Here is a 24900-nt window from a genome sequence, read left to right as displayed (position 1 = left end):
ATTTATTATAAACATTTCATAACATAAACATTGAATCAAATCATTTGAATTTAAATGGATTTAAATGTAATTATTGGCAAAAACAAGACGTTTGATACCAAACAAGTGATCGCCGATAAAGTCAAGAATGCCATGACTTGTATGTCATTTTTCGGTGATAATCACATGAATTAACAATTAATACCATTTGTTTGATAAACTTTTAGTGGGTTTCCGAACTATCGGTCTTACTGTTGATGTCGATCACCAACACATCCCACATGTAATGAATTAAATAAATATTTTACATAATTTCTTGAAATTGATTTTATGTCAATTGATTTATTAGATCCCAATTCCGCCGATCATTAGACTGGAGGACATAGCACTTGATCGCAAAGACGTTGTTATAAAAACTCGTCTTAATGTTAGAGTTGAAGAACACATCCAAACCCATCGATTGGTAATATAATTGATAATATGATTCATGGATTCAATGGCTGTTTGTTTGAAACCTTAGAATCAATCAGAAAACGCCAAGAAGTATGACTTGTTATCAATTGAACCATTAAATGATAAAATGTTGAGTCATCTGAATAAAGGCAACTTTGATACCGATTTGATTACATTTAACTTTAGTTCCACTCTTTGTCCGGACATAAAACGGTCCAACTTTTCAATTGTATTAAACATTTAATTACTCTCTTATTATACTGTATTTCACTCTATAATCAATTTAAAACATATTTTTAAAGCCGATATCAAAAGGAGTTGGAATTGAAATCAATTACGGAAACAGTTTATTAGATCCCACTTCAAGACGATCACTATTTTCATTGTCACAACTTTTGGTCGAAAAAACCAAATCAAAAGTATGCGAAAAATATTTGATTGAAAAATATTTAGTTTTTTTATTACACAGAATATAGTCATCTCTTCGGGATCGACCACAAGCTTTGCATTGAGAGCTCCTAAAGATGTGACTTATCTGTGAGTTATTCAAAATTTGTTTACTATTTAACATAAGTTGTTATATTTTAGTGGATTAATGTTTGGCTTAAATGGTGATCAAAGCAAAGCTGCTGTCTTTAGAAACCCAATATTAGTGTTGAAACACTCAGGTATTGATATACTGTATATAATATAAATATCAGTAATAATGACAATTATTGTAAAAATGTTTATTTGTTAATTCAATTATTTTTTAAAATTTAGAAATTCGTAAAAATGTAAATATGGGAACAATTAGTTTAACTTCTTGTGATTTACATAATGAAAACAAATGGCTAAACAAAGAGTTTGCTTCAGTTAAGAGAGTTTCTGATGACGAGTCAAGTAAAACAAAAAAAGTTAAAATATAAACGAATTTCTATATATTTATAATAATCATTATTTATAACAAAATAATTAATAAATAACAGTCAAAACATGCTATCATTTGTCATCTTCTTGTTTGTGACGCCGAGAAGTGCTTCTCTTATCTGTGCTCTAAAAAACAGTATAATTATATTAATATATTCCTCAACTTTTTTGATGATAATATAAACTTAATTTAAGACTTACTTTATTTCTGGAATCTTCGCGTTTAGTTTTATTCGTGTCGTCGTCTTTACGGCGTTTAGGGGTTTGATTAATATCTGTCACATCACTAGTTGGCGATTCTTTCTGTTTGAAACCAATATATATCCAAATTGTATATTAAAACAGTGCTAACAATCTTAATGACAAACCTGTTGTCTTTTTCTGACAGTCGATGACTGTTTCTTTTCATGAGACCTAACTGTCTGTGCGTTTGAAACTCCATTATTGAGTTCATCCTTAACCCGTTTAATATCATTTTCATCCTATAATACAGTAATTAAATAAGTCTATAATAATCGGATTTATTTTTAAATACAAACCTTATTAGAATCGACTTTCCTTTTCTTGTGTTCCCTTTCTATAAGCAATAAATGTTTGAATAATTTTAATTAATAGAAAAAATAAATATAATAATGAGTCAAACCTTTATCATCAATGGATTCTTCTTTAATTCTGTGTTCAGTTCTTCGTGGAGACAATGATGATACCGATGAAGAACGAGAATCATTTCTGTGATTCTTTTCGGTATTATTTTTCTCTTCATTTGATATTTTCTTATTTTTCGATTCCATTTTAATCACTTCTTTCTTTGATTCTTTTCTTTTATCATTTACTTCTTTACTATCAATACTGTTCTTTGACTTAATTGTCTCTTTTTCGATATTATTTACTTCTTTGGGTTCCTTCTTGATGTTGATATTACTATTTATTTCTGTTTTCACATTATTTTGAGTGCTATTTTGTGGCACTTTTTTAGTCTCTTTAATATGAAATTCTGATTCAGGAATGAATGTCGACTTTTTGGACTTCAATTGACCGGAATATCTAGAAATTACATTAAAATTGATGATTAAAAAAGTCTATCAAAATATAGACAATTAGTTGACATACCCGGTGGCCAATGCATAGAGATCGGGCCGTTTCTCCTTTTCCTCATTACGAATGTTATCAACTCGGCGTTCAATTGCTTGAGCGAAGCTAATCATGACTGGGAATTGTGGCAAAACTTTCGTCAAAATAATGAGTGAATTTCTAATTTGAATGTAATCTCCAGAATCGAGACATAATATGAATGCTTTGGTCAGTCTGTAGTGCCATTTGTGACAAACGTGTCGATAGTTTTCAAAGTCCACGTGAACCGGATCTTTCTCACAGAACTTTGTGACAAATCCCGGAAATTTTGCGCATTCCTTCAAATTATGAACACAACAACAATATTACAAACAAATAAATCAAATTAATGTATAGTATTATAGAAACCTTATTAAAAACATCTTTATCTTTGTGCCAATTCATTACTGTCTCCAATAAAGCGCAAAGAAAGCGGCCGTAATGGTTGGCCTCGTTCTCAGTGCACGAACACATCGTGTATGATATATCACCGAAAATCTATTAAAAAATAATAAACACATTAAAACATTATATGCTGTATAAAAATTTTTAAATACATACTCTATCGTAACAAATAAGTGTCGAAAAGTTGGGAGTTTGCAAAACGTGTAACAAATGGACAAATTTGGCGCAAAATAGTGCGTCAGAAGCGGCAAATTTACACCGAGGAAACAGACAGTGTTGCAGAAATTGTGTCGTCATTTCCATTTTAGCCACTTTTGATTGAAACCATTGATCCTTCTCTTTCTGAAGACGTGCCAAAACACGACTTTTATGATCCTGTTGTTTAGCTTCTTCGTCGGTCAACTTTTCCATCATTGATAAACATTTTTCTTTCTCTTTTTTCCTTTTATTCGGCGCTAAATCTTTATTATCGTCGGCCGCAGTAATTTGATCCTTGAATTTCTTGAGTTCGCGTTCATAACTTTGAGTGGGCACTTGAAGGTCATACATTGTTAAGGTCCAAAAGGTGACAAAAAATCGAGGACTAAAATCAAAATTATTATTTTTTAACTGCTTTTTAAAAAATCAAAATAAAATTTCAATCAAACCTTAAATCATCCCAAAATTTTGCTGAATATGCGGGAACTATAGATTTGACGAGTGGTGTCGTAACTGTATCGGAGGCGTCGATATAATATTGGGTTAGTTTACTGGAAGTCTTATCAACTTTTTTCAGTTCATCAAATTTGGACTATCGGATCGGTAATTAAAAAAAAATTAATTGTATACAAATAAATCGTTCAACAATTCTAACTCACATTAATATAATGAATAATCATTGGTCGCACTAAGAAAAAGGTAATGTCAGCACTTAGACTATAATCGGAAATGAGTTTCTCGAGTGGCGGAAGATTCTCAATATAGTCATCAATGTTGAGAGTGTTGGCCAAAAAGCTACCGTATTGGACAAGTGTTTCCTGACACTATAGATTTAAATATTACGGTAATTAGTATTTTATTTTAAAATATCACTACAAATAATGCAATACCTGATCATAGAGTTTGCCAACCAGTTTGATGTGTGACTGTTGATGAAAAAGTATACAATTTCTTTGTTGAGCAATAAGTATACACAAAGGCATCGCTAGATTATTGTCAAGTAATGCGTCTTTTAAACGACTCGTCGACTTCTTGGTATTCCTCACTTGATTGAAATACCCGCCCTCTGCCCGCAATAGTTCCCCTCCACTCAATGCAGATAACTGTTCGTTTGTCATATCATCTAAAGCTTCAATTCCAGCCATTTTTTGAACAATCTCTTTAAGAACAAGTAAATCGAGACATTTTTCAGACTTGAGTTGATTGGCAACAAATTGGAGAATTCCCGGCAATTCAATCGGATATTTTTTGACTACAGATCCAGAAAAACTGGCTAAACTTAGAAGCCATGGAGAGATTGTGGCGCCTTCGTGCTTAGTCTGCTCTTTGGCCGGATCGGCCAGTGCTTCAATCATACAAAATGCCAACACATCGTATGAAATGGTTGTCAAATATTTCAATGCGTCAACAACTGGTCCAATAAGATTGTCATACGACTGAATTTGTGATAATATCTACACAAATAAATTACAAATATTTTATGTAAATTACAATTTAAAGCTCGACTTCATATTCATCAATGACTTACATATTGAAAAAGAAATGATGGATTCGAATGACTCAATTTACCGATTTGACGACCAGAAGGCTTCACATTCTCTTTACTCAATCTCTTCATTATATATTTAATTCTCTTAAGAGTAGCCGCTCTGGTCTTTATCATCAAAGTATTAGATGGTTCGGCCTTCCAGTTAGTATAGAGTTTGTAACGTTGTTGATAAGGAAATGATTTCATAAGAAGCCACAGTTCCTCAGAAAGGGCACAATTACTCTCAACTAAAGACATTGATGGAAGTATTGCTTCATCAAGAATTGTAATGATGTCGTGTTTGACTGAATTGGCAGTTGAAGAACTCGATAGTAATGTTCGACAAAATCTAATTATCTTAGAGATCAATAGTGTGTCCTTATAAAGAAATGGACCGATCGATGATATCATTGTGAATCCTGTGCTCTTCAATTCGGAAACGTTTTCAAATTGTTTAATTAGCGGTTGTTTCGCACATTTGTATGATTTGATTTTGGACGCAATGACTGTTGGCAAACCTGAGTACCTATAAATTAATAATTAATTTAGTTAAATGCAACCAAAAATAAAATTATTATAATAACAAAAAGTTATATTTACTGTTTATAAATTTTATCAATTGAATAATGAATTAAATCACACAATTGATTAGCAATGGTCTCGAATGAGACGGCATAATATTCGGGCAATTTTCTGATCAAAAGCTCTGCATTCTTCCAATCGCCGACTTTAAGAAGTGCTAATATTAAACCTAACTTCTGATTACTTAAGAACTGTTTTTGTCGCTCTTCTTCGACATTCTTTTCGTCTTCGTTTTGTTTTTCAGGATTTGTCAAAATTGAATTTATTTTCTTCGCAAAAGTTCTCGCTTCTGACAATTCATTTTTAAAATCATCTAATATTTTGTTGTCATTTGGATATAACTATTAAAATATAAAACAAAAAACCAATGATTGTTTTAAACAATTATTTAATGGTATAAATGTTTTTAAAAACCACTTACAAAATCATATAATTGATTCAATTCAATAAGTTTGTAGTGTAGAGCCAATGCAATCACTTGATATAATGTGTCGGGAGTTTGTAATGAGTTTTCATTCTAATAATATTTAAATATATAGATTATTAATAAATTCTTTAAATAGTAAACAATAATAATTTCTGATCCAATACCTGATAAAAACTTAATTTAAAGGCTAATATTTGTGTTAAAGTCGTAGAGTTTGGTAAATATTCTTGAATTAGAGGTATATAGCATTTGTGAAGATCAATGTTGTACTCAAAACACTCAAGAATTATATCCAAAACACGATTCGGATCCAAATTAAAGCAACCTTTGAAATAGAAATCAAATGTTATTTAAAAATTGTTATAAAGATGATAATGGATACCAACCGATAAGTTTCTTAACCACTTGAAGCATATATTTGTGATCAAAAGCAATGCCCTGACAGAGCTCGACAATCAACTTTCCATACCCTTCACTCTCTTCTCGACATAAGTTGAACTTTTGTTGTTTATAACTTTAATTTAAATAATATTTAACTTTTAGTATTTGTTGTTAGACTTTATAAAACTTACAAAAGTCTTGTCTTAAGTTTAATAAACTTTGTCGACGCAGTCTTCTTATTCGAAACAATCCTCGCATCGCCAGTGGTCTCGTAATCAAGTCTTTCCTTAAGAACCCATTCAGATATAACTCTCTGTAATAAATTGAATTCAATCAATAAAGTTATAAACTACTTATCGGTTAATAATTATATGTATATAATAATGTCTTACATTATTAACGGCAGATAAGAGTTGCAGATAATGGTCTCTTGTGTTGTCTTTGTTTTCCAAAGTCTGTGTCTCAACATCTATATAACAAAGAATGTGAAGGCATTTGGTTTACGACGTGTTTCAAGAATTGGGGTTTCGGTGATAACGGTCTTAACGCCACATATCAGGACTAATGCTTCTAATGTTTGGTCACATCTTATTTATCATTTTTAATTATTTCTAACATATATTAAATCGTATATTAATGATGATTATAAAAAAAAATTAAATATAAATTTAATGACATTTAGTGAGTTAACCAATGAGTGAATCGACGAAAAGCGACCTTTTTATAGAAATATATATTAATTTTTAAAAAGAATTGCAAAGATTTGATTAATCAGCAAAACTTTAGCCATTTCTTCACAACATTTCACATATACATCAAGTGATGATAACTTCGATGTCGTGGATGTTGTGATTGTGTTTACTTTAAAATCGGTTCAAACCGTCATTCAAAGCGATAGTTATCGAAACTTTCGGGTTTATCTTTCGGCAATCGATTCATATTTTCGGTTATCGCTACAACTCATTACAGACAATCACACAAAACTCATGACATTTAAGCTCTTAGAATGCCTGAAGAAGACAAATAAACCAATAAAACAATGGTATGACTTATGTTTCATATCATCGCCACTTCATTACTAACATTGTTCCTGATATGAGACCGAAGCACATGACTGTCCCGTCCTTTTGATTCAGTCATATGTGTAATGGTATTCATTGTGACATTCAGATGATGTTTCATCTTATTTGTCATTAGATCCAAAAACTTACCAAAAAGTAACAAAACATCACTTAATATGTTAATTATATCTGAATTGAGCGCCTAATCAAAGAGTCAGACAATTAATCAATCAATCAAATGATGGTTTCGTGGCTTACAATGACTTCGATGAGCGCAATGACGACTGGATCTGCTTTGGACTGTCCATTGACTACTCGGGCACACAAATCATACACCAATTGTCGCAACTTCTCTCTGTCGCTAATACTTCGGCACTGTTTTACACTGTGTATCAAATCAATCAATAATTAGTATGAAATATCACCCAATAATTAGGTTAATAGTTGGTCTCACAAGTTGTCCATTTGGTCTTTATCTGCGGCACTGTCTTTGTCGGCCATATTGTTACCACTGATTCAATGCATTCAAACGCATATCCATTTCAATGTCACTCACAGATGACGCTAACAATCAATACATTGAATGCAATTTACTGTACGTTTAATACAGTATTTATGTAGAGTTGTATTACAGTTAGTGATGTTAGACTCAATTTTTGCTGAAATTTTGTGTAAATATTAAACATAAATATAATCTAAAACTTTAGGTTTAACTTAGACTTTGAAACTAAAAGTAATTTATATCTATTATGAGTATATTATCTATATATTTATGTGAATTTGTTTTTTATTAGTACCGCATAAATATAAAATAATTACCGATAATTGAGTTGTTGTAGTTTGAAACCATTAATAAACTTTTATCAAAAATAGTACTAATCCTTAAACAATTATTGTAAAACTGTATAACATTGAAAATAATAAAGTGTCAAGGTACTGTACCTATAAATTGTAATTTAGTAATAAAATTTTATTAAACAATTTTTGTGTTTTATTTTTTACATTAAATAAGTGACTATTTTGACAATATATAGATATAATACATATTTATTACAATTATTTTTTTCGTTTGATGCCTTTGCCGAACCAACCCGGACTGCAAACCACTGAATCGCATATTTTATTAGTCGATTCATTTGATTCAAAGAGTTTGAGTCGATTACAAGTTTGTTGCTCTTCTGACTTGAGTGATGTCGAGTAACAATAGATGGGATCTTTAGATCTAATGTGTAATAAAAACATTTTTAATTCAAAAATTTTCAAAAGTTTTAAACTAACTTTATATATGGTTTCTCTTGAATGTCCAAATGCTTCATAACTTCTTGCATAACATTATCACATTTACCGTTAATTTTGAGCATTGATTGTGAATCTTTTGGAGTCCACTGAAGATTAACGATAGCAATCTTAGCCGTCTTAGGCCATAAACAATGATATTTGCGAAGTATTTTTAAACTACTTCCTAAACAAATAATAAGATCAGCTTTTGCTGCCGACTTAGCCGCCGCATCCCAATTGAGAGGCAATAAAAGTTTGCCCTTTTCGCCGAAATGTACGATTGTGTCGATTAAGTCCGCCCTATCTTTTGGACATAAATGACATTTGCGACCAGTTTTGTGTCGCCGAAGTGACGTATTTTCAGTGACATCAAATGATCTTAAATATTGTGTTTTACAATTAGCACAAACTTCAATATACATATTGCCGTGAATTTCAGACAAATGTTTTTGTGGTAAACCACTTCTTAAATGAAGTCCATCACAGTTTTGTGAGACAACATGTCTAACAATACGTTTACGATTTAATGCAGTGATAGCCATATGAGTGAATGTCGGCTCTAATATAACAATCATTTATATATTTAATAACAACCGATACTTATTTGGTTTAATCCCTTACCCGCCAAAACTAGATCTATATGTTGTTCAATGTGCGATCCATTCTTGAGTTGTGTCCAAATACCATTAGGTCCCCTATAATCAGGTATTTGCGCTGAAGTACTTATACCGGCACCGGTATAAACCACAGCTCTCTTTGATTGACGGATCAAATCGGCCAAAATAAGACATTTTTGTGATATCACTTGTGGTTCGTCCTCTACTTCTTTTGATCTCTCTTTGTTTAACTCAATTTTTTGTCTTTTATGAAGAAGTAAATCAACCAATGGTTTTGATTCATTTAAAACTTTGATGTCTTCTTTTGTTTGTTCAGATTTGCATTTCTTAAGAATGGACACAATCTGTCGTTTTCTTTAATATTTACAAAAAACATAAAAATATCAATTATTGTCGAAATTAGTTGAAACACTTACTTAGCCGTCAATTCCTCCTGTAATTTGATTTTCATCAGATGTTTATCTTTGCGATCTCTTCGTCGATCACCAGATGAGTCCATCGTTTGTAAGTTAGTGTCCAATGAATGACATTTCAATTGATTGATTGATTGATTGATTCATTCATTCATTCATTCATTCATTGATTCATTCATTGATTCATTCATTGATTCATTCATTGACTTTACAATCAAAACATTCAATTGATTGCAGACATTGTTTATACAGTACTACATAATTTAATGACTTGTCTGTCAAATTGGTTCCATTTATACTTCTAACTCAATGCTTATAATGTATGTAAAGGTACAAAATGATGATAAGTTTTATGAGTATTGTGTACACAAATAACGTTTATTTAAAGCATTAAATGATTGAATGTTTGGTTTATTTGTTGTTTGACTTCCTTTTCCTGTTTGTCATTCAATCGTCAAAATGGTATGAAATAAGTTAATAGCAATTAATCGGTAATTTAAATGAAATTTATTGACAATTTAGGGTCGCGTTAGGACAAAGACTATTAAGAAGGCTTCCCGAGTGGTGATCGAGAAGTATTACACTCGACTTACTCTTGATTTTCACACCAATAAGCGGATCTGTGAGGAGATCGCTATTATACCATCAAAGCGTCTCCGCAACCAAATCGCCGGTTTTGTGACTCATCTGATGAAACGCATCCAAAGGGCGCCCGTCAGAGGTATTTCCATCAAATTGCAAGAAGAAGAGCGCGAAAGAAGAGATAACTACGTTCCTGACGTATGTATTGCCGAAACACGCCGTTCACATGAAAATAATTTTCTATCACTTATTTCATCTATTGATTTGCATTTCTATTATTAGGTATCTGCTATCGATGTGGATGTCATTGAAGTAGATCCAGACTCGTATCTTATGCTTAAAGAGATGTCTATGGATAAGATCGCTGGCTTACAGCAGACCAACCCATCGGTACCATTCAGAAGTGGTCGCTCTTAAGGAATGATTTCATTTGAATTTAATATTAATTTCGATAATAAAGTGTTGAATTAAATTTAAAATATTTTCTTTTATTATTTCATTTAAAACCTTGAGGTATATTAAAAAACAAATAATTTATATTAATTTACCGGTAATTTACTTTTACCGTTCAATTTGTATTAAATTAGTTGAAATTAGTATTAAACAAAATTACTTAATTATATAAAAGTATCTCTTTGTCGATATCATTAATAATGGCTTTAATAGCATTCTTCTCCTGACGTGAGGCTAAAAATTTGAAGAATAAACAGACAAAAGCAAAGACTGATAGCAATAATATAAGAAGTGATGCCTCAAGAATTGATACGTTAACAGCCATTGTAATAATCCAAATGAAAAAACATAAGAAAAGGAGAAAAAGCAGAAATAAATATACAAATGATTTGAGAGTTAATTGATTATCGGCCACATAAACGTCCAGTTGATGTCTAACACGTTCAAGAGTCAGCCGTTTACCACTATTGATGCCATATTTCGATCGGATGGCATTGGAAGCAATGTGTTTGAGCTGAAGAGGACCATTCTTGACCATCTTTGTTGCCGTTTCTAACAAAATATTGGATTTAAGTTTCGATTTGCAGGATAATAATCCTTTAACATCGGAACTATCCATCTCCTTATATGTGTGACTCTGATCACCCATTCCTCCCGAACCCCTCCTTTCATGCACTTTCCTATACTGAACACAACCGCCACCCTTTGCCATACAATTGCCATTATTACCATTAACTCCGTTGTGGGTATTATTTCCATTGCAATGATTTTCGTTAACTGTATTGGTATTTGAGTTTGACTTCAAATCAGAAGATATGTCAGTTAATCTTATAGTGAATTGTGCCACAACTGGTTGGTGGTCACTAAAAGACATTCCCGATTCGTCTTTAGAGTGAACCATATGATGTTCAACACAGAAATATTTGCCAAAAGGCTCGAAATGTGATTCAGAGATTAACTCATTATTTTTGTTGTACACGGAATCAGTTAATCGATATAAAATAAAGTCAATTCTTTTTCCATTTGTATTCTTTTCTGTGTATGTATTATCTCGATGTCCACACGTATGGAACTCATCGTCAGACATCTCGGAATCGGTATAATCGTTGGTCAAAGAATCTCCAGCGGCAGCAAAGACATTGTCGGCCATTGTTTTTGTTCGGAATTTAAAACAATCTTTTAATTCAAGTAAATCAACTAAATTGGCAAAAATAGAAAATACTAATTATATTATAAAAATTATAGTAAATTTTATTTCAAGTCCAACCTAACAAACGATAAGGCAGTTCTTTAGATGATGTGTTCATATCTCCGGCAAGAATAATAAAGTCCTTAGCATTTGATCGACAATTAGTCATCGATTTAATAAATTTTGACATTTCAAAGGACTGACAGATCCGATGTACTGAATATTGATCATTAAGCTTCTCCTCTTCATCATATTGAGCGTGCATCTGATGATACATAACATTATTACCGGTATATCATTAGATTTAATAAAAATAATATCATACATGAGTACAAAATAAATGTAGATTCAGTGAATCCAATTCAATGCGAACGTATCCAATACCTAGAGATATGGATCTTTTAGTAGTCATAATAAAACATCCGTTTTGAAGATGATATATATACCTTTGGATGTATACCAATCTCCGTGTGTTACTTGAAATGGAGAGCCATTCACTGAAAACGGGTGGAAATGAAAAACTTTTGGCACCCATTTGACTAAAATTGCTAAACCTTTAATAATTAATTTCAACACAATGTTATTCAAATGTATTTAATCGTCAAATGTGTTCAATCATATAAAAGACACTAAACATACCACTATTGCCTAAAACACTGCCGTTTTTGAACATATGTGCAAATTTGAACTTAGATTCAGTCGCTTTCCAGATCTGCTCGAAGTCTGATTGCACCCAAACCTTCATTTTTAGACATCATTTAAATAAGTCATTCAATTAGTAATCAATGATATACTTCTTGTAGGAAAACGATATCGTAGTCATGATTAGCCAAATGGTTGGCTATTATATTGATTCGCTGTTCCCTATGTTTGGCTACTTTCCAGAGACCCCTAAATTGGTTATAATTGTAATCAATTTAAATATATTATTATTATTGTTATAAACTTATTATAAATATATTTCTATAATACTAACAATACTGTATACATATTATTAATAGTAAAACTTAGAATATATTTGCAATCAGTTAAATAATGTATTGTATATATAGTAAAATGTTTATTAATAAACTTAATTTACAATAATATAATAAAGTATAACTAAAATATCATATATCATAGTATTAGTACATAATATCATATATATTATATTATTATTAGTAATTGTGACTATTTGTAAATCATGTCAATTTAATTACTATATCGTGTAAATTGTTAAATGATCATGGTCACATGTTGTTATCATATATGGTAATTTGATTAATGTTATTAATAAATGTGCATGTTCAATTGACAATTTAATTATATTTAAATATTTTAGATATTGTTAGCCGTATATCATTTAGATTGCAATTTATAAATACAGTATTAATTAAATCGATTGTTAATTACTGTATAATGTATTCAAACAAAACTTACCAACAATTTAGGGTAAATATCTTAATACTGGTTTCAGTGATAATCTGATCCATTGAAATGATCACTCAATACATCAAATATTTAACAATAAATGAAATACTAAACCAATTTAAAGACACTTTCATTGAGTGACAGTCAGTGATAGTCTAATCAAAACAATCACTAATTTGTAGATTCAATGATGTGTTGTGTAGTGTTGTTCACAATTATTCACTTAAAACACACTTAAATGCAATATCGAGAATAAATTCCCTCCGTTTCATAAGTTTAATAATATGTAAACATTTTAAAAAAATATAATGAAATTAATGATTTAATTTGAATAAACTCAATGTCTATATTAACTTTTTTTAAAAAATAACTTTCAATATGTTTTACTAAATATATTTTACGAATAATTATTGGGAATTACTTGAAAAGTTGCCGTAAATTATACTATAAATACCCAATAATTTCTGTTCTGTACACATATACTAAATATTTATTATCACACTATTAGAGTTGCAAATCATAGCTTTTTTAGGAACCGAATTATTCGGATAAAAAAGCAACTAATTTTAAAGGGAAATAAATGTCAAAATGTAAAACAAGTTAAACAGTTATTAAAAAATGAAAAAATAATTAATTAAAGCTAAAATTGAAAACGGTTTATAAATTTTTATAAATTATTGTTGACAATAATAATTTAATCTTTATTTATTTAATTAATAAATCTAATTAATAATTAGATGTTAAAGAATAGTTATTAATAAAAAAATTATAGATTTATATTATAGAAAATACTTATCAGATTTAAGTTAAGAATTGTTTTTGTTATTTAAACATTAATTTTTAAGACTAGAATTTAAAAGTATAAAAAAACTTAGAAAACAAACCGAAACCGAAATATGAAACTGAAATCATTTTTACTGTTTTATATAAACTCTATTAACCCTAGATGCGATGTGTGAAATTGTTACATAAAAAATAAAGTGGCCAAATAATATACCAGTATTGCAGTGAAAATAACCATACAGGGTTTTTGGAAATATAGCATTAATAAGAATGTATGGCCTAATTATAGGCCAAAAGTTAATAACAAATTAGAATGTGTGGTATAAAATAAGGCCACATAATTAAAAACAGAGTAGAATGTGTGGCCTAAAATTAGGCCATATGTAAACGTATATTCTTGTAAGTTATAAAATCATATATTAAATAAAATGCATTTTTATAATTTCATTATACTAATATAATAAAGTAACATTTAATACAAAATTTAAAATTACATTTATTAAAAAATATTTAGATTATAATATAGCTAAAATTTTCTTTATATTAATTTTATTATTATTAATTATATAAATATATTAACTTTTTATTATTAATTTTTTATTATTAAAACTTATTTACAATTTAGTTACTTTATTTTTATTCACTTTTTTATTTATATTTTATAATAAAATTTTTAAAAACATTGTGTACATTCATTTATTTATAAAAAATATATATTTATGGCATTATTTTTTAAAATAAATAAAAATATTTTAATAATTAATAATATTAATAATAATATATATTAATATATATTATAATATTATTAATTATTAAAATATTTTTATTTATCTTAAAAAATAATGCCATAAATATATATTTTCAAAATTTTTAAAAAGTACCTTTGCACACGGGTCATGGCCAATTTTTTTTTAATTTTCAGGAAAATTTTGGCTGGACTTTGGACTAGAATAAATAGAAAAAATAATAATTAATATAATTTAATAAAAATAAATTAAAAATATGTTACCTTAAACTAAACAACTACTACCACAACAACAACTACTACCACAACAACAACTACTACCACAACAACTACTACCACTACTACCACTACTACCACTACTACCACTACTACCACTACTACCACTACTACCACTACTACCACTACTACCACAACAACAACTACTACCACAACAACAACTACTACCACAACAACTACTACCACAACAACTACTACCACAACAACTACTACCACAACAACTACTACCACAACAACAACTACTACTACTACTATTACTACTATTACTACTATTACTACTATTACTACTATTACTACTATTACTACTATTACTACTATTACTACTATTACTATTATTACTACTATTACTACTATTACTACTATTACTACTATTACTACTATTACTACTATTACTACTATTACTACTATTACTACTATTACTACTATTACTACTATTACTTAATTTTAATAATATAAAAATAATTAAATAACAATAATTATAATATTAAATATAATAATGTCATTAAAAATGGTTTTTTATTACTTTGTTATAATAATTATAAATCAAATACAAATAAATTTATTTTTTCAATAAAAAACAATACAAAAAAATTAATTATATTTTAATTGTTAATCATTTAAAGTATAATCTTTATCAGAACATTGAGTACAATAGATAATCATATGATTTGATTTACAAATTAACTGATCACAATCATTACATCTAATAGTAGCCTTTTTGTTATCACATCTCGGACACAAATAACAACGACTTTGATTTGCATTATATTTTTTTCGTTTGCCAGCATCTTTCGTAACATTAGGTTTAGGTAGTAATTCTGGATGTTTTCTTTTAATAATGAGTTTTATTCTCATTCTCAAGTCTTGACTTAATTCATTGATTTCCAATCTTGACATCATTTGTTTGAATGCTAAGCCTTCACCTAATGTGTGTAAAAACTCGCGACGTTTTTTACTTTCATTTGGTTCTGGTATCAAATGTGATGCATAATGTCTATAAATTATATACGAATTTACAGCCATGATGTCCAAAAGTGCAAAAAATGCCGCAGTTGGCCATCTATTTGTTTTACGACCAGTACTATAAGTTGCACACATTTGATCTAATGTGTCGACCCCTCCTTTTGTATGGTTATAGTATTCAATAATTTCTGGTTTTTTTGGAGGACTGCATATTTCTGTAGAATGCATTGAACTTAACACCAAAACAACTTTATTTTTCTTAGGATAATAGGCAACGAGTGTAATGTTATCATTGGATGAAAACTCAGAAGAACCGATAACTCTCTTCTTTTTTTCTAAGTAATGTTTTGGTATTTCCTTCTTATTATGCTTTACTGTTCCAACAAGTGTTAGATTAGACATTAATAATTCATTAGCCAGCGGATAACTTGTAAACCAGTTATCTGTTGTAATATTACGTCCAGTATGTTTAATACGTTTTGTTAATTCTAAGACAACATTTTGAGAGACACTTTTAGCTTTTGTATTATTTTCTTTTCCGGTATAAAATAAGGCATCATAACAATAAGCAGTTTCTGAATCACATATAATAAAAAATTTTAAGCCATACTTTGCTGGCTTTTTGGGCATATATTGCTTGAATTGACACCGACCTCTGAAAGGTCTTAACATTTCGTCAATTGTAGCGTTTGTTGACATTTCATAATTTTGTCGACAAACCTTTCTAAATTCAGTGAAAATATTACTAAATAGAGCTAATTTGTCACCATTCAGTTTACGAGCTTCACGTGAAGCTATATGATCAAAACACAAATGTTCAGTAATATATTGAAATCTTTTCAAAGGCATTACTGCCCTAAATATGTCACGTCCTCTTCCTCCAGTGTCCCATAAATCATTGAGATTTTCATGTGAAGATCTATCAACTCCTATAAGAATACAAAGTCCAATATATGCAAGCATTTCTTTTTCATCAATTAAATTATTATATGTTTGCTTTCGTTTTTCACGATCTAATTCGGTTTCTTTTTTTCAATTTTTTGATTAGTATTTATAATAACGGTTTTAAGCATTGAATCAGTCAAAAAATGCCTAAATGTCATTACAGGTGTTAAACATTCATTTTCCGGTATTTTTGGTCCTGATTTGAACCGACATATATTATGAGACAATGTTTTTGTTGAATTATTTTTTTGACTATTTGTATGACTTGAATTTTGTGATGAATTAGTTGATTTTGGAGACAATTGTTGAGATGATTGAGATATGTTAGATGTCGTTTGAGATGATTGCTGAGACAAAGTTTGAGGCAATAGTATCGGTAATTGTTGAGATGTTAATTGTGATGTTGATGGTTGAATTACATTTATTGGATTTAATTGCTGAGAATTTAAGGATTGATTTAATTGTGTTATATTAGTGTTTTCAACACTATCATCAAAATCATAAATTGGCGTAATTGAAGTGGTTAATATATTGTCCGGTAATATATCATCAAATAATTGAGTACTTTCATTAAATTGATAGCTTTGGTGATCAGACACTGTATCACTAATTTGTAAGACATTTGTGTCACTAGAGATGATATTTTGGTTTAAATTAATTTTTTGTGTATTTATTGATAAATTTAAATTAAAAGTTTCATTATCTGAATCGATATCACATTCTGAATCACTATTATGATCACTACAATCAGTATTATTAGAGTTAATATCATTGTCTGAATCATTAGCGACATTCAATAAGTCATTTATCTCTTCCTCAGTCAAATATTTACGAGCCATTATACTTAAAATTAAATATAATATTTCAAACTATAATAACATTTTTATCACTAATATAGTCTTGAGCACGTAATAAAATTAAATAAAATATAATCAAATACAATATACCTAATGATAAACATAATGGAAATAATGTAAACAATGAGATATCCATATTGATATAAAACATATAATAATATGTGTATCAAAATATATATGATTATTGTTTACAACAATAATGTATTTTATTATAATAAACTAATATTAGGCCATACATCATCTAATGTATTAAAATATTATCTGGCCACGCAGTATTTAGTGTTATTATTTTTATATTAAAGTTATTTTTTTTGCTTAGCATACATGTTATGCAGTAAAACATTAATTGTAAAATATATAAAAGCACTGTTTATACTATGAAATAATATAATTTATCGCGATGTGTGGCCTAATATTATACAAAATTATAATTATTTAATTAATTTATGTATTTAATTAATTTATTTTTATATAAACATTTAGATCTATTAGTTATTGAGGTATTTCTAAAATATTTTTTTATTCTATTCAAAATTTAATTTTTAATTCAATATTAAATGTAAAATTGCCTATTATTGCGCCAGACATCGCAACAAGGGTTAATACTGACTTATGATAACTACTGTACTGTAAAACATATGAACAAAACATTGTATGCAATCATTACTTGACATCACATTTGATTGCTTCTCATATATGATGTCTTGTGGTAAGCAATTGAAGTGCAAGTCTAACAACAGATGTTGTGGTGATTACTACCGATTAGATTCATTTGATGACCGATGCGGTGATGACTTGTGTAAAGTTTTGCTCAGTTATCTGTCACTTGAAGACAAACTCAGACTTGAATGTGTGTCCAAACAGTTTCAGATGTGTCTCTTTGATAGTCAGACTCATATCAATACTTATGATTTGTTTTGGGATCATAGCAAACGAGAAGACGGATCAGATAAAGGTTATGACAATTTCAATACTACTAACTTTGAGACAATTGTGAAGAAATGTCACAATTTAGAGTACATCGATATATCCATGGATGAGACACTCAATGATAGTGTATATAATGAAATCGTTGATTACATCTCCAAGTATTGCCATCACTTAACAAGAGTTGACTTGAATTTCGAGAGACTTAAACCACAAACAATGCAGACATTTGTCGACAAATTTGGTTTAAAAATCAAAAGGTTTGCATTTCATCCGTCGACACAAAATATTAAGAGAAATCTGAAATTTTTTCCTAATGTTAAACAAATTGAGTGCTTCTGGAGTTATTTGTCTGTTTTGAATGAAGTAATTAATGACAATAAATGTTTGGTCTATAATATGACCAAATGTACCATCAATTTCAGTGAAGACAATCGATACAATTTTAAAACTTTTATAGATAACAATCTAACGTTGAAATCAATTTATATTGAGACCTATGCTATTGACACCAATGTCTTGAATTATATGTACACAGAGTTATGTAGACTAACTAATGTTGAAGAGTTGGTCCACGTGGAGGACTGGTCCAACTTTGATGTCGACGATTACTTATTTTTAACTAATTTTCGACAATTGGCCAAAAGTTGTCCGAAACTAAATAAGTTATGCCTTTATTGGCGTTTAGTCATAACATCCGATTCACACAAATGGCTATTATTTAATCAATTCAAACATTTCAAACAATTAAAATGTCTGAAAATATCCATTGAAATCAATCACGAAGACGACGATACCATTCACTCATATGAGACTAATATTACATCCGAATTGTTCACTCAATGCAAACAATTGAGACATTTAACTATTGATCTATTTTGTAGATCAGATGCCTTTGAATTCAATGATAACTTCTTTAACAACATTGATAAACATTTACCAAATTTACAGACATTGACATTACGTGTGGTCGGTATTACTGATGTGATAATCAATAGCTTAAGTAAATTAAGAAAATTGCAAAACTTATGTTTCTATACTAAACAACTTATAAGTGATGACCAATTGAATAATTTTCTAGAAAATAGTCATAAAATAAAAAGTAAAAATATCTTTTTTAAGTATTATGACAAAAATGATTGGAAATTGATTATTAAAAGCAATGTTGTTATTAAGTAAAGTATCAGTCAATTAAACAATAATTTATTGTATGTGTAGATTATTATACAAATTTAATAATCGTTAAATATATTGTTTTTAGTTTAAAATTTATGTTGTTTTAACAAAATTTTTATTACAAAATTATGTAGCATTAGATGAGATGATTTTCAAATAAATTTAATCTTGATTTTGGTTATTTTGTGTTTCATAAATCAACCCTGGTAGCTTATCGCCCCAATCACTTTGTTTGGCGCATTTATAAGCGTGTCTTATGATAAAAAATTATTGATAATAAATAAATTTAAAATAAATAATAATAATAAATAATTACTTCGGATGGTTTGATTTGGTGGCAATCACTTCTCTAATTTGTCCGTCACTGCAACACATCCGACAAATGGCTCTGTGATGACCAGTGAGTACGGGTTGAACAATACGGGGCCAACTCTTTGTCGCTAAAAAATTATTATATTTTTAAAATGTAAGACAACTACTACTTAATAATACTACCGTAAGTTAAATATAATTAAAAGACAACTTAAGCGACAACAGACCTGTTTGTTCTTTTGTCTTACGAATGACAACATATGAATACCTTTCTCTTCCCGTCAGAGCTTTCTTTTGTTTAATTAATTGAAAAATTTAAATACAATTAAAAGATTTAAATAGATTTTTAACAAAAGTTTAATACTTGTTGTCCATAACGTAATGGATTGTAAGTAATTTCAAAATTACAAAGAACTGGACCATCAGTGAACTGTCGCGGACACGTCAGGTCGTGAGGACACTGTATTTAATATTATTATATCTCAATAAATGGTAATCTTATTTATGGTACAAATTGTATAAAACTATTCCTTAATATTACCGGTGATATAATAGTAGCATCAGTTGATTGACTAACAGTTGATAATTGAGAATTATTTGGATTATAATTAAAGTTTGCTGTGATTTTATGTCCGGATAATTGTAAGATAAGGTTTCGGGCCTCGAGAACGGCTGCAAAACCGGACCGATTGCCGTGTTCTACAATCACTAATACATCTTGAGTTTTATGCCATAAGTTTTCAATTACATGAATCCTATTTTTAGCGTCAGGGATATCAAGTAATGAAAACGCAGAAACAACTAAATCATATTTAATCTGTAATTAAAAGTTCAACAAAAAATAAATAAATAAACAAATGCTTGTACTGTATGTACTGTATATGTCATACATTGTGAGAAACGGGTAAATATTGTCGATAAAAGACCGGATCAAAAATCATTTTCTTATTTTCATTGCCGCCTTGTATTAAAAGTCTTGAAAGTTCATTCATATTTGCATTAATGTCAACACAAAAGTATTCATCAAAACCCTTTGGCCACAACTCATTTGCCGCCCAAAGCGTTGTCCCGATTCCTGACCCGAAATCAAATAAAGTTTTGGGAACAAAATCAGGAATTTCAGCCCTAATCTGATTTTAATTTCAATTAAATTATTAATTTAATTGAAAACATAATAACGTTATTTTAAAAATTACTTCTTTAAAAACAGAGTAAATTGATGCAAAATTTGGTGGCAATCGGGCGGCCAAATAAACTGCTGCCTTCCACTCATTATATCTAAATATTTTTAATATTCAAATAAAATAATTAAAAATATTTATTGTAAACATTTGTTTTGTGTAAATACTGTACTCTATGGGTAAATGATTAAGAAGTGAATCCTTTAGCCTTTTCTCAACCTTTATATCAATTCTCTGCAAAACTTCGTGTCTTTCTTCAGGTGACATACTTTTCAAATCAATAGCTTCTGTAAAATCCAATCGATATTATAATACTTTTAAAATGAAGAATCACATGAAACCAAACCTTTGTCCATAAGTCTAACTCTAATCTCTTTTTTCTTTGCCATCATTTCATTTGGTTCCGCCGGCATCTTGTGATCCATAATCACTCTAAACATTGTCTTTACATCTTCTCTGAATTGTTGACTGTTATACTCTTCAAGTGGTAAAACAAACAATTACTGTATTAATGTATGAATTTAAAAAAAGTGATAAATGAAACTAACTTTCAATGACTGTGTTGGCCGCGGCCTCCAATCGGATCGGTAGCGACACAATCGGTACACGTCTACGGCCAACATGTTTACGATATTTAAGGCCGGCTTCAAATTGGTTGTCAATGTCATCGTTGATAGTTATGGCAAACTTTGGCTTATTTGATAAAAACTATTTGATATAATAAAATCAATAGAAATATTAAATGAAATTAATTTTACATTTGATATGATGTGTGACTAACTCTTATCAATTGATTTTTGTAATTATTTGTTTGATTCAATGATTTACTAAATAATTGTAAACTATTTAACAACATTTCAAATGATTGTAATTAAAAGTTAATAATACAATCAAAAACTATAGTAATGTTATGCAAACAACACATCAATGTGTTTCATGTGACTAAAAGGGCGGAGCTTTTAATCATTACAATTAGTGTGGTTAAGAATCTAGACTTAAGTGACAATTATTATGTAATGTACAGTAATGTAAAATTTCCATAACTGTTAATTTGCTAAATATTAACAACACTAATTACCATAGTTATTTTAAATATTATATTACAATTTATTCATTCAAGTATTACAGTATTATATGTTTGTATTGTAATTTAATAATTAAATTTTTGTCAATAATTAAAATAGTGATATACCGTAAATATTTATATTTACGGTAATTATTTATATAATATTAATATTTGTCTAAATAAATAAAATTCAATGTTTTTTGTTATACAATTTACTAAAAAACTAAATTCTTTATTACTTTATTTTAAATTATTTAATACAAGTAATAATTAAGTAGATTATATCAATACATTACGATTTAGTTGTAATTTTATTATAAATAGACACAAATAACAAATTTTATAAAAAACATTTTAAATAGAAACAAATATATTAATAACTGCTTTAAGCATAACATAAATGTAGTAAAACTTACTTAAATAAAAATGATTAGAATTTAAGATGACTTTTACAAATAAATTATAGAAAATAATGGAAAATCTATGTAACAATTATTGTCAATATAATTCAACTCCAAAGTGCAACATAACTGCCCTGAAGACTGGCTGGAAGGGGACCACCGGCAGTAAACAGTCGTGTTTTGGATGAGTCATATTGATGGGTGTATACAGCGGGTGAGTATTGTATTTGTATAAATAGATCACTAAATATCTCATCGGTGTACTAAAAAAACATCATTAGATTAAATAGATAATCAAAAAAATTTAATTCATTAGTCTATTGAACCATTACTTACAACAAACCCTTTACTTGCTTTAAGACGTGAATAATGTTTGTTAATGGATTCAAGATATTTCATGGCTCGGATATCATAAAATAGCACTTCCCCATCACCGGTTCCTATTGTCAACAATTCATTGCAAAAACTAAGAGATCGTATACCACTGCCCTGACTCTTAGATAACACTTTATTAATGGGTGTTAATGTCTTAGTGTCCAGAATTGAAACGTGAGATTTAGAGCCGACAGCGTATATATTGCGATCAGTTTGTTGAGTGAGGCATACATTTTCCAAACAATAGGGTAATATTCTGGAAAACTTTTGGTTAAGTGTTTGTGAGTCAAATAAATGAATTTGAGCGTTCAGTGATAACACTACCATTTCCTAATAAATATATAATCAACTCAGCAATCAATTGCCGGTAATTTAATATCTTATAATAACAAATACCTCTTGTCTCTGATTATAAAGAATGGCACGAATTTTCTCAGCATTTCTACATTCTTTAACAAGAAGTGGTCGCGTATATGAATGCTTAGGAATTAATGAATCTGTCGTTTCTGATTCGTCAAGAGATTCAGATTCGTCAAAACATTCCGACTCATCGAACCGCCAAAGCGCTAGTTTAGTATCTCGTGAACCAGTTATCAAAAACTGGTCGTCCAACCACTTCATGTCAAAAATCCAATCCGAGTGAGCATTCTTTCAATTAAAATATCATTTAAATATACAATAAATATAAGATATTCTCAAATTTTTAAATTCATTAATAACTTACTTCTCCGACACAAAATGGGTCTAATGTCGGTAATCTGTAAACGGCCACATCGTTAGGATTTAGACCGCCGGTGGCCAACAAAGTTTTCGACGGATTTATCTCAATCGCGTGAATACCACACGGATTCTCGGGTGTCCTTCCATTCGGAGAACTCTTTAGTGTTGGAATTAAGTGATGCTTTTCATTGTTAACGTCTACAACAATCAGCTGTTGAATAGAAACAGTTATGAAACAAAACAATCGCTACAAACAACTAATACATACTTTGTTACATTTGGTGCCTAAGACGACTTGTTGGTCATTAAGCCATTGCGAAGAAAATACTTTATTAAATGATTCAAAAGCAAAACACTTTTCCCGAAGAAGATTATTTGCTAAGAGATGTCTCGTACCAAACACTTGTGGTAAATGTGCGGCTCTTCGGAGGCCTCTGTTATCGATTTGTCGCGAATTGAAAAAGTCGACAACATTTTGGGATTTATCGGATGTATAATATAATGAATCGATTTCACCGCTTAAGAAGCGCTCAATCCATTTGGGATCAGATAATAGTCTATAGTCTTTAGTGTCGTGTCTTGTTTTACGTTTAATTTGTGTGAAACTATCACTTCGTGTCAATTGATTACTACTTGATTGGTCTTCATTTGGTCCACAATCTAAGTCAAGATAATTACTGTTATATTGACTACAATTATCTTTAGCATCGATTCGGCGTTTCTTCACCAAAGCCATCGTCTTTAAAGAGCTTTAAATAACAATTCAAATGAAAATCAATACAAAAACGTTAACCGATATTATAATTAAATGTTTAGTTAAAAAACTTTTAAATCAAATGTAAACACAATTATAACTAATTATTATTTAAATATATATTATTTGCATTAAAATCGCGCTCTAAATGTCTATCAATAGTATTGTTTGGTTTTTAGTTATTATAATATCACTTACAATATGATTGTTATTACAGTTAACAGTCATTAACACTAATCAAACATTTAATTGATTGTGTTTTTCATGTCTTCAAAACAATAATTGCTTTTACATTATATCTAATGATTAGTAATTAATTACTAATTTGATGTCAACTGTTAATTGATTAATGTTTTTAAATGATATTCAAATGTATGATATATTTAATGATTATTCAAAAACAATGCGATTTCTAATTAAATGTTATAAATGTTTAGTAATAAT

The 24900-nt window shown here is 29.1% G+C and overlaps 8 protein-coding genes across 9 annotated transcripts; 2 read left to right on the top strand and 6 right to left on the bottom strand.

Moving 5' to 3' along the window:
- The first annotated feature begins 9 nt into the window (after positions 1–9).
- Positions 10–1413, top strand: LOC128958385 (ribonuclease P protein subunit p30-like). Its single transcript, XM_054304233.1, has 8 exons — positions 10–139; positions 207–262; positions 329–442; positions 500–661; positions 735–851; positions 902–969; positions 1021–1100; positions 1195–1413. The coding sequence occupies exons 1-8, from the start codon at positions 55–57 to the stop codon at positions 1338–1340; spliced, it is 828 nt and encodes a 275-aa protein (XP_054160208.1). The 5' UTR covers positions 10–54; the 3' UTR covers positions 1341–1413.
- Positions 1283–7608, bottom strand: LOC128958362 (THO complex subunit 2-like). The gene is made up of 21 exons (XM_054304208.1): positions 7488–7608; positions 7292–7418; positions 7184–7235; positions 6365–6441; positions 6164–6285; positions 5978–6105; positions 5756–5916; positions 5586–5681; positions 5183–5505; positions 4583–5108; positions 3945–4508; positions 3714–3878; positions 3504–3646; positions 3013–3439; positions 2821–2949; positions 2452–2750; positions 1985–2385; positions 1881–1918; positions 1710–1823; positions 1543–1644; positions 1283–1467 (listed from the first exon to the last, which is right to left on the bottom strand). Exons 1-21 carry the CDS (start codon positions 7532–7534, stop codon positions 1414–1416), a joined length of 4095 nt encoding a protein of 1364 aa, XP_054160183.1. The 5' UTR covers positions 7535–7608; the 3' UTR covers positions 1283–1413.
- A 465-nt stretch (positions 7609–8073) lies between these two features.
- Positions 8074–9603, bottom strand: LOC128958379 (NAD-dependent protein deacetylase sirtuin-7-like). Its single transcript, XM_054304226.1, has 4 exons — positions 9345–9603; positions 8933–9282; positions 8312–8870; positions 8074–8255 (listed from the first exon to the last, which is right to left on the bottom strand). The coding sequence occupies exons 1-4, from the start codon at positions 9425–9427 to the stop codon at positions 8090–8092; spliced, it is 1158 nt and encodes a 385-aa protein (XP_054160201.1). The 5' UTR covers positions 9428–9603; the 3' UTR covers positions 8074–8089.
- Positions 9604–9731: 128 nt separating this feature from the next.
- LOC128958396 (40S ribosomal protein S17-like) lies at positions 9732–10407 on the top strand. The gene is made up of 3 exons (XM_054304244.1): positions 9732–9803; positions 9864–10121; positions 10206–10407. The coding sequence occupies exons 1-3, from the start codon at positions 9801–9803 to the stop codon at positions 10338–10340; spliced, it is 396 nt and encodes a 131-aa protein (XP_054160219.1). The 5' UTR covers positions 9732–9800; the 3' UTR covers positions 10341–10407.
- Positions 10408–10497: 90 nt separating this feature from the next.
- LOC128958373 (sphingomyelin phosphodiesterase 2-like) lies at positions 10498–13194 on the bottom strand. The gene is made up of 7 exons (XM_054304219.1): positions 12985–13194; positions 12360–12456; positions 12205–12304; positions 12012–12119; positions 11891–11949; positions 11644–11830; positions 10498–11573 (listed from the first exon to the last, which is right to left on the bottom strand). Exons 1-7 carry the CDS (start codon positions 13035–13037, stop codon positions 10537–10539), a joined length of 1641 nt encoding a protein of 546 aa, XP_054160194.1. The 5' UTR covers positions 13038–13194; the 3' UTR covers positions 10498–10536.
- A 2194-nt stretch (positions 13195–15388) lies between these two features.
- On the bottom strand, positions 15389–17526 carry LOC128957887 (piggyBac transposable element-derived protein 4-like). The gene is made up of 4 exons (XM_054303702.1): positions 17406–17526; positions 17253–17317; positions 16953–17124; positions 15389–16767 (listed from the first exon to the last, which is right to left on the bottom strand). The coding sequence occupies exons 1-4, from the start codon at positions 17524–17526 to the stop codon at positions 15389–15391; spliced, it is 1737 nt and encodes a 578-aa protein (XP_054159677.1).
- Positions 17527–19809: 2283 nt separating this feature from the next.
- Positions 19810–22070, bottom strand: LOC128957886 (methyltransferase-like protein 17, mitochondrial). Its single transcript, XM_054303701.1, has 11 exons — positions 21922–22070; positions 21689–21848; positions 21487–21618; positions 21313–21427; positions 21156–21237; positions 20850–21089; positions 20501–20776; positions 20324–20419; positions 20187–20250; positions 19964–20087; positions 19810–19900 (listed from the first exon to the last, which is right to left on the bottom strand). The coding sequence occupies exons 1-11, from the start codon at positions 21994–21996 to the stop codon at positions 19810–19812; spliced, it is 1455 nt and encodes a 484-aa protein (XP_054159676.1). The 5' UTR covers positions 21997–22070.
- Positions 22071–22695: 625 nt separating this feature from the next.
- On the bottom strand, positions 22696–24748 carry LOC128957565 (DDB1- and CUL4-associated factor 12 homolog). 2 transcript variants are annotated; one of them, XM_054303354.1, is made up of 6 exons: positions 24655–24748; positions 23971–24451; positions 23707–23913; positions 23379–23630; positions 22951–23312; positions 22696–22870 (listed from the first exon to the last, which is right to left on the bottom strand). In XM_054303354.1, the coding sequence occupies exons 2-6, from the start codon at positions 24436–24438 to the stop codon at positions 22705–22707; spliced, it is 1455 nt and encodes a 484-aa protein (XP_054159329.1). In that variant the 5' UTR covers positions 24439–24451; positions 24655–24748; the 3' UTR covers positions 22696–22704. The 2 variants fall into 2 exon arrangements, with proteins under 2 accessions (XP_054159329.1, XP_054159330.1); XM_054303355.1 differs by lacking the exon at positions 24655–24748 and having other exon boundaries at positions 22944–23312; positions 23971–24515.
- Positions 24749–24900: the final 152 nt, after the last annotated feature.

The sequence above is a fragment of the Oppia nitens genome, unplaced genomic scaffold, assembly GCF_028296485.1.
Source record: "Oppia nitens isolate AA-2021 unplaced genomic scaffold, nextdenovo-longstitch-racon4-pilon3 scaffold3_pilon_pilon_pilon, whole genome shotgun sequence".
Lineage (NCBI taxonomy): Eukaryota > Metazoa > Arthropoda > Arachnida > Sarcoptiformes > Oppiidae > Oppia > Oppia nitens.
The sequence above is the reverse complement of the archived record's forward strand: the minus strand, read 5'-3'. Positions and strand labels throughout refer to the sequence as shown.

What these genes read in the sequence shown, in the direction of transcription:
- LOC128958396 (XM_054304244.1), top strand. An exon ending in GAGATAACTACGTTCCTGAC is followed by an intron (nt 10,122 to 10,205) that starts GTATGTATTGCC and finishes TTCTATTATTAG; the next exon opens with GTATCTGCTATCGATGTGGA.
- LOC128958379 (XM_054304226.1), bottom strand. Translation starts at nt 9,427, where the DNA reads ATGGACTCATCTGGTGATCGACGAAGAGATCGCAAAGATAAACATCTG. An exon ending in CAGGAGGAATTGACGGCTAA is followed by an intron (nt 9,283 to 9,344) that starts GTAAGTGTTTCA and finishes TAAATATTAAAG; the next exon opens with AAAACGACAGATTGTGTCCA. An exon ending in TATAGATCTAGTTTTGGCGG is followed by an intron (nt 8,871 to 8,932) that starts GTAAGGGATTAA and finishes TTGTTATATTAG; the next exon opens with AGCCGACATTCACTCATATG.
- LOC128958385 (XM_054304233.1), top strand. Translation starts at nt 55, where the DNA reads ATGGATTTAAATGTAATTATTGGCAAAAACAAGACGTTTGATACCAAA. An exon ending in ATCACCAACACATCCCACAT is followed by an intron (nt 263 to 328) that starts GTAATGAATTAA and finishes TTGATTTATTAG; the next exon opens with ATCCCAATTCCGCCGATCAT. An exon ending in ACATCCAAACCCATCGATTG is followed by an intron (nt 443 to 499) that starts GTAATATAATTG and finishes TTGAAACCTTAG; the next exon opens with AATCAATCAGAAAACGCCAA.
- LOC128958362 (XM_054304208.1), bottom strand. Translation starts at nt 7,534, where the DNA reads ATGGCCGACAAAGACAGTGCCGCAGATAAAGACCAAATGGACAACTT. An exon ending in TGATTATTCATTATATTAAT is followed by an intron (nt 3,647 to 3,713) that starts GTGAGTTAGAAT and finishes CCGATCCGATAG; the next exon opens with TCCAAATTTGATGAACTGAA. An exon ending in CTCTATGCATTGGCCACCGG is followed by an intron (nt 2,386 to 2,451) that starts GTATGTCAACTA and finishes TGTAATTTCTAG; the next exon opens with ATATTCCGGTCAATTGAAGT.
- LOC128957887 (XM_054303702.1), bottom strand. Translation starts at nt 17,526, where the DNA reads ATGGCTCGTAAATATTTGACTGAGGAAGAGATAAATGACTTATTGAAT. An exon ending in AAGCTATCAATTTAATGAAA is followed by an intron (nt 17,125 to 17,252) that starts GTACTCAATTAT and finishes TTAAATTCTCAG; the next exon opens with CAATTAAATCCAATAAATGT. An exon ending in TAATTCATCACAAAATTCAA is followed by an intron (nt 16,768 to 16,952) that starts GTCATACAAATA and finishes ATTGAAAAAAAG; the next exon opens with AAACCGAATTAGATCGTGAA.
- LOC128957565 (XM_054303354.1), bottom strand. Translation starts at nt 24,438, where the DNA reads ATGGCTTTGGTGAAGAAACGCCGAATCGATGCTAAAGATAATTGTAGT. An exon ending in TTTATAATCAGAGACAAGAG is followed by an intron (nt 23,313 to 23,378) that starts GTATTTGTTATT and finishes TATATTTATTAG; the next exon opens with GAAATGGTAGTGTTATCACT. An exon ending in CGTCTTAAAGCAAGTAAAGG is followed by an intron (nt 22,871 to 22,950) that starts GTTTGTTGTAAG and finishes ATGTTTTTTTAG; the next exon opens with TACACCGATGAGATATTTAG.
- LOC128957886 (XM_054303701.1), bottom strand. Translation starts at nt 21,996, where the DNA reads ATGTTGTTAAATAGTTTACAATTATTTAGTAAATCATTGAATCAAACA. An exon ending in ATGCTACTATTATATCACCG is followed by an intron (nt 20,420 to 20,500) that starts GTAATATTAAGG and finishes TATTAAATACAG; the next exon opens with TGTCCTCACGACCTGACGTG. An exon ending in ACCAAATCAAACCATCCGAA is followed by an intron (nt 19,901 to 19,963) that starts GTAATTATTTAT and finishes TTTTATCATAAG; the next exon opens with ACACGCTTATAAATGCGCCA.
- LOC128958373 (XM_054304219.1), bottom strand. Translation starts at nt 13,037, where the DNA reads ATGGATCAGATTATCACTGAAACCAGTATTAAGATATTTACCCTAAAT. An exon ending in AGATTGGTATACATCCAAAG is followed by an intron (nt 11,950 to 12,011) that starts GTATATATATCA and finishes CCATATCTCTAG; the next exon opens with GTATTGGATACGTTCGCATT. An exon ending in ACTGCCTTATCGTTTGTTAG is followed by an intron (nt 11,574 to 11,643) that starts GTTGGACTTGAA and finishes TTGCCAATTTAG; the next exon opens with TTGATTTACTTGAATTAAAA.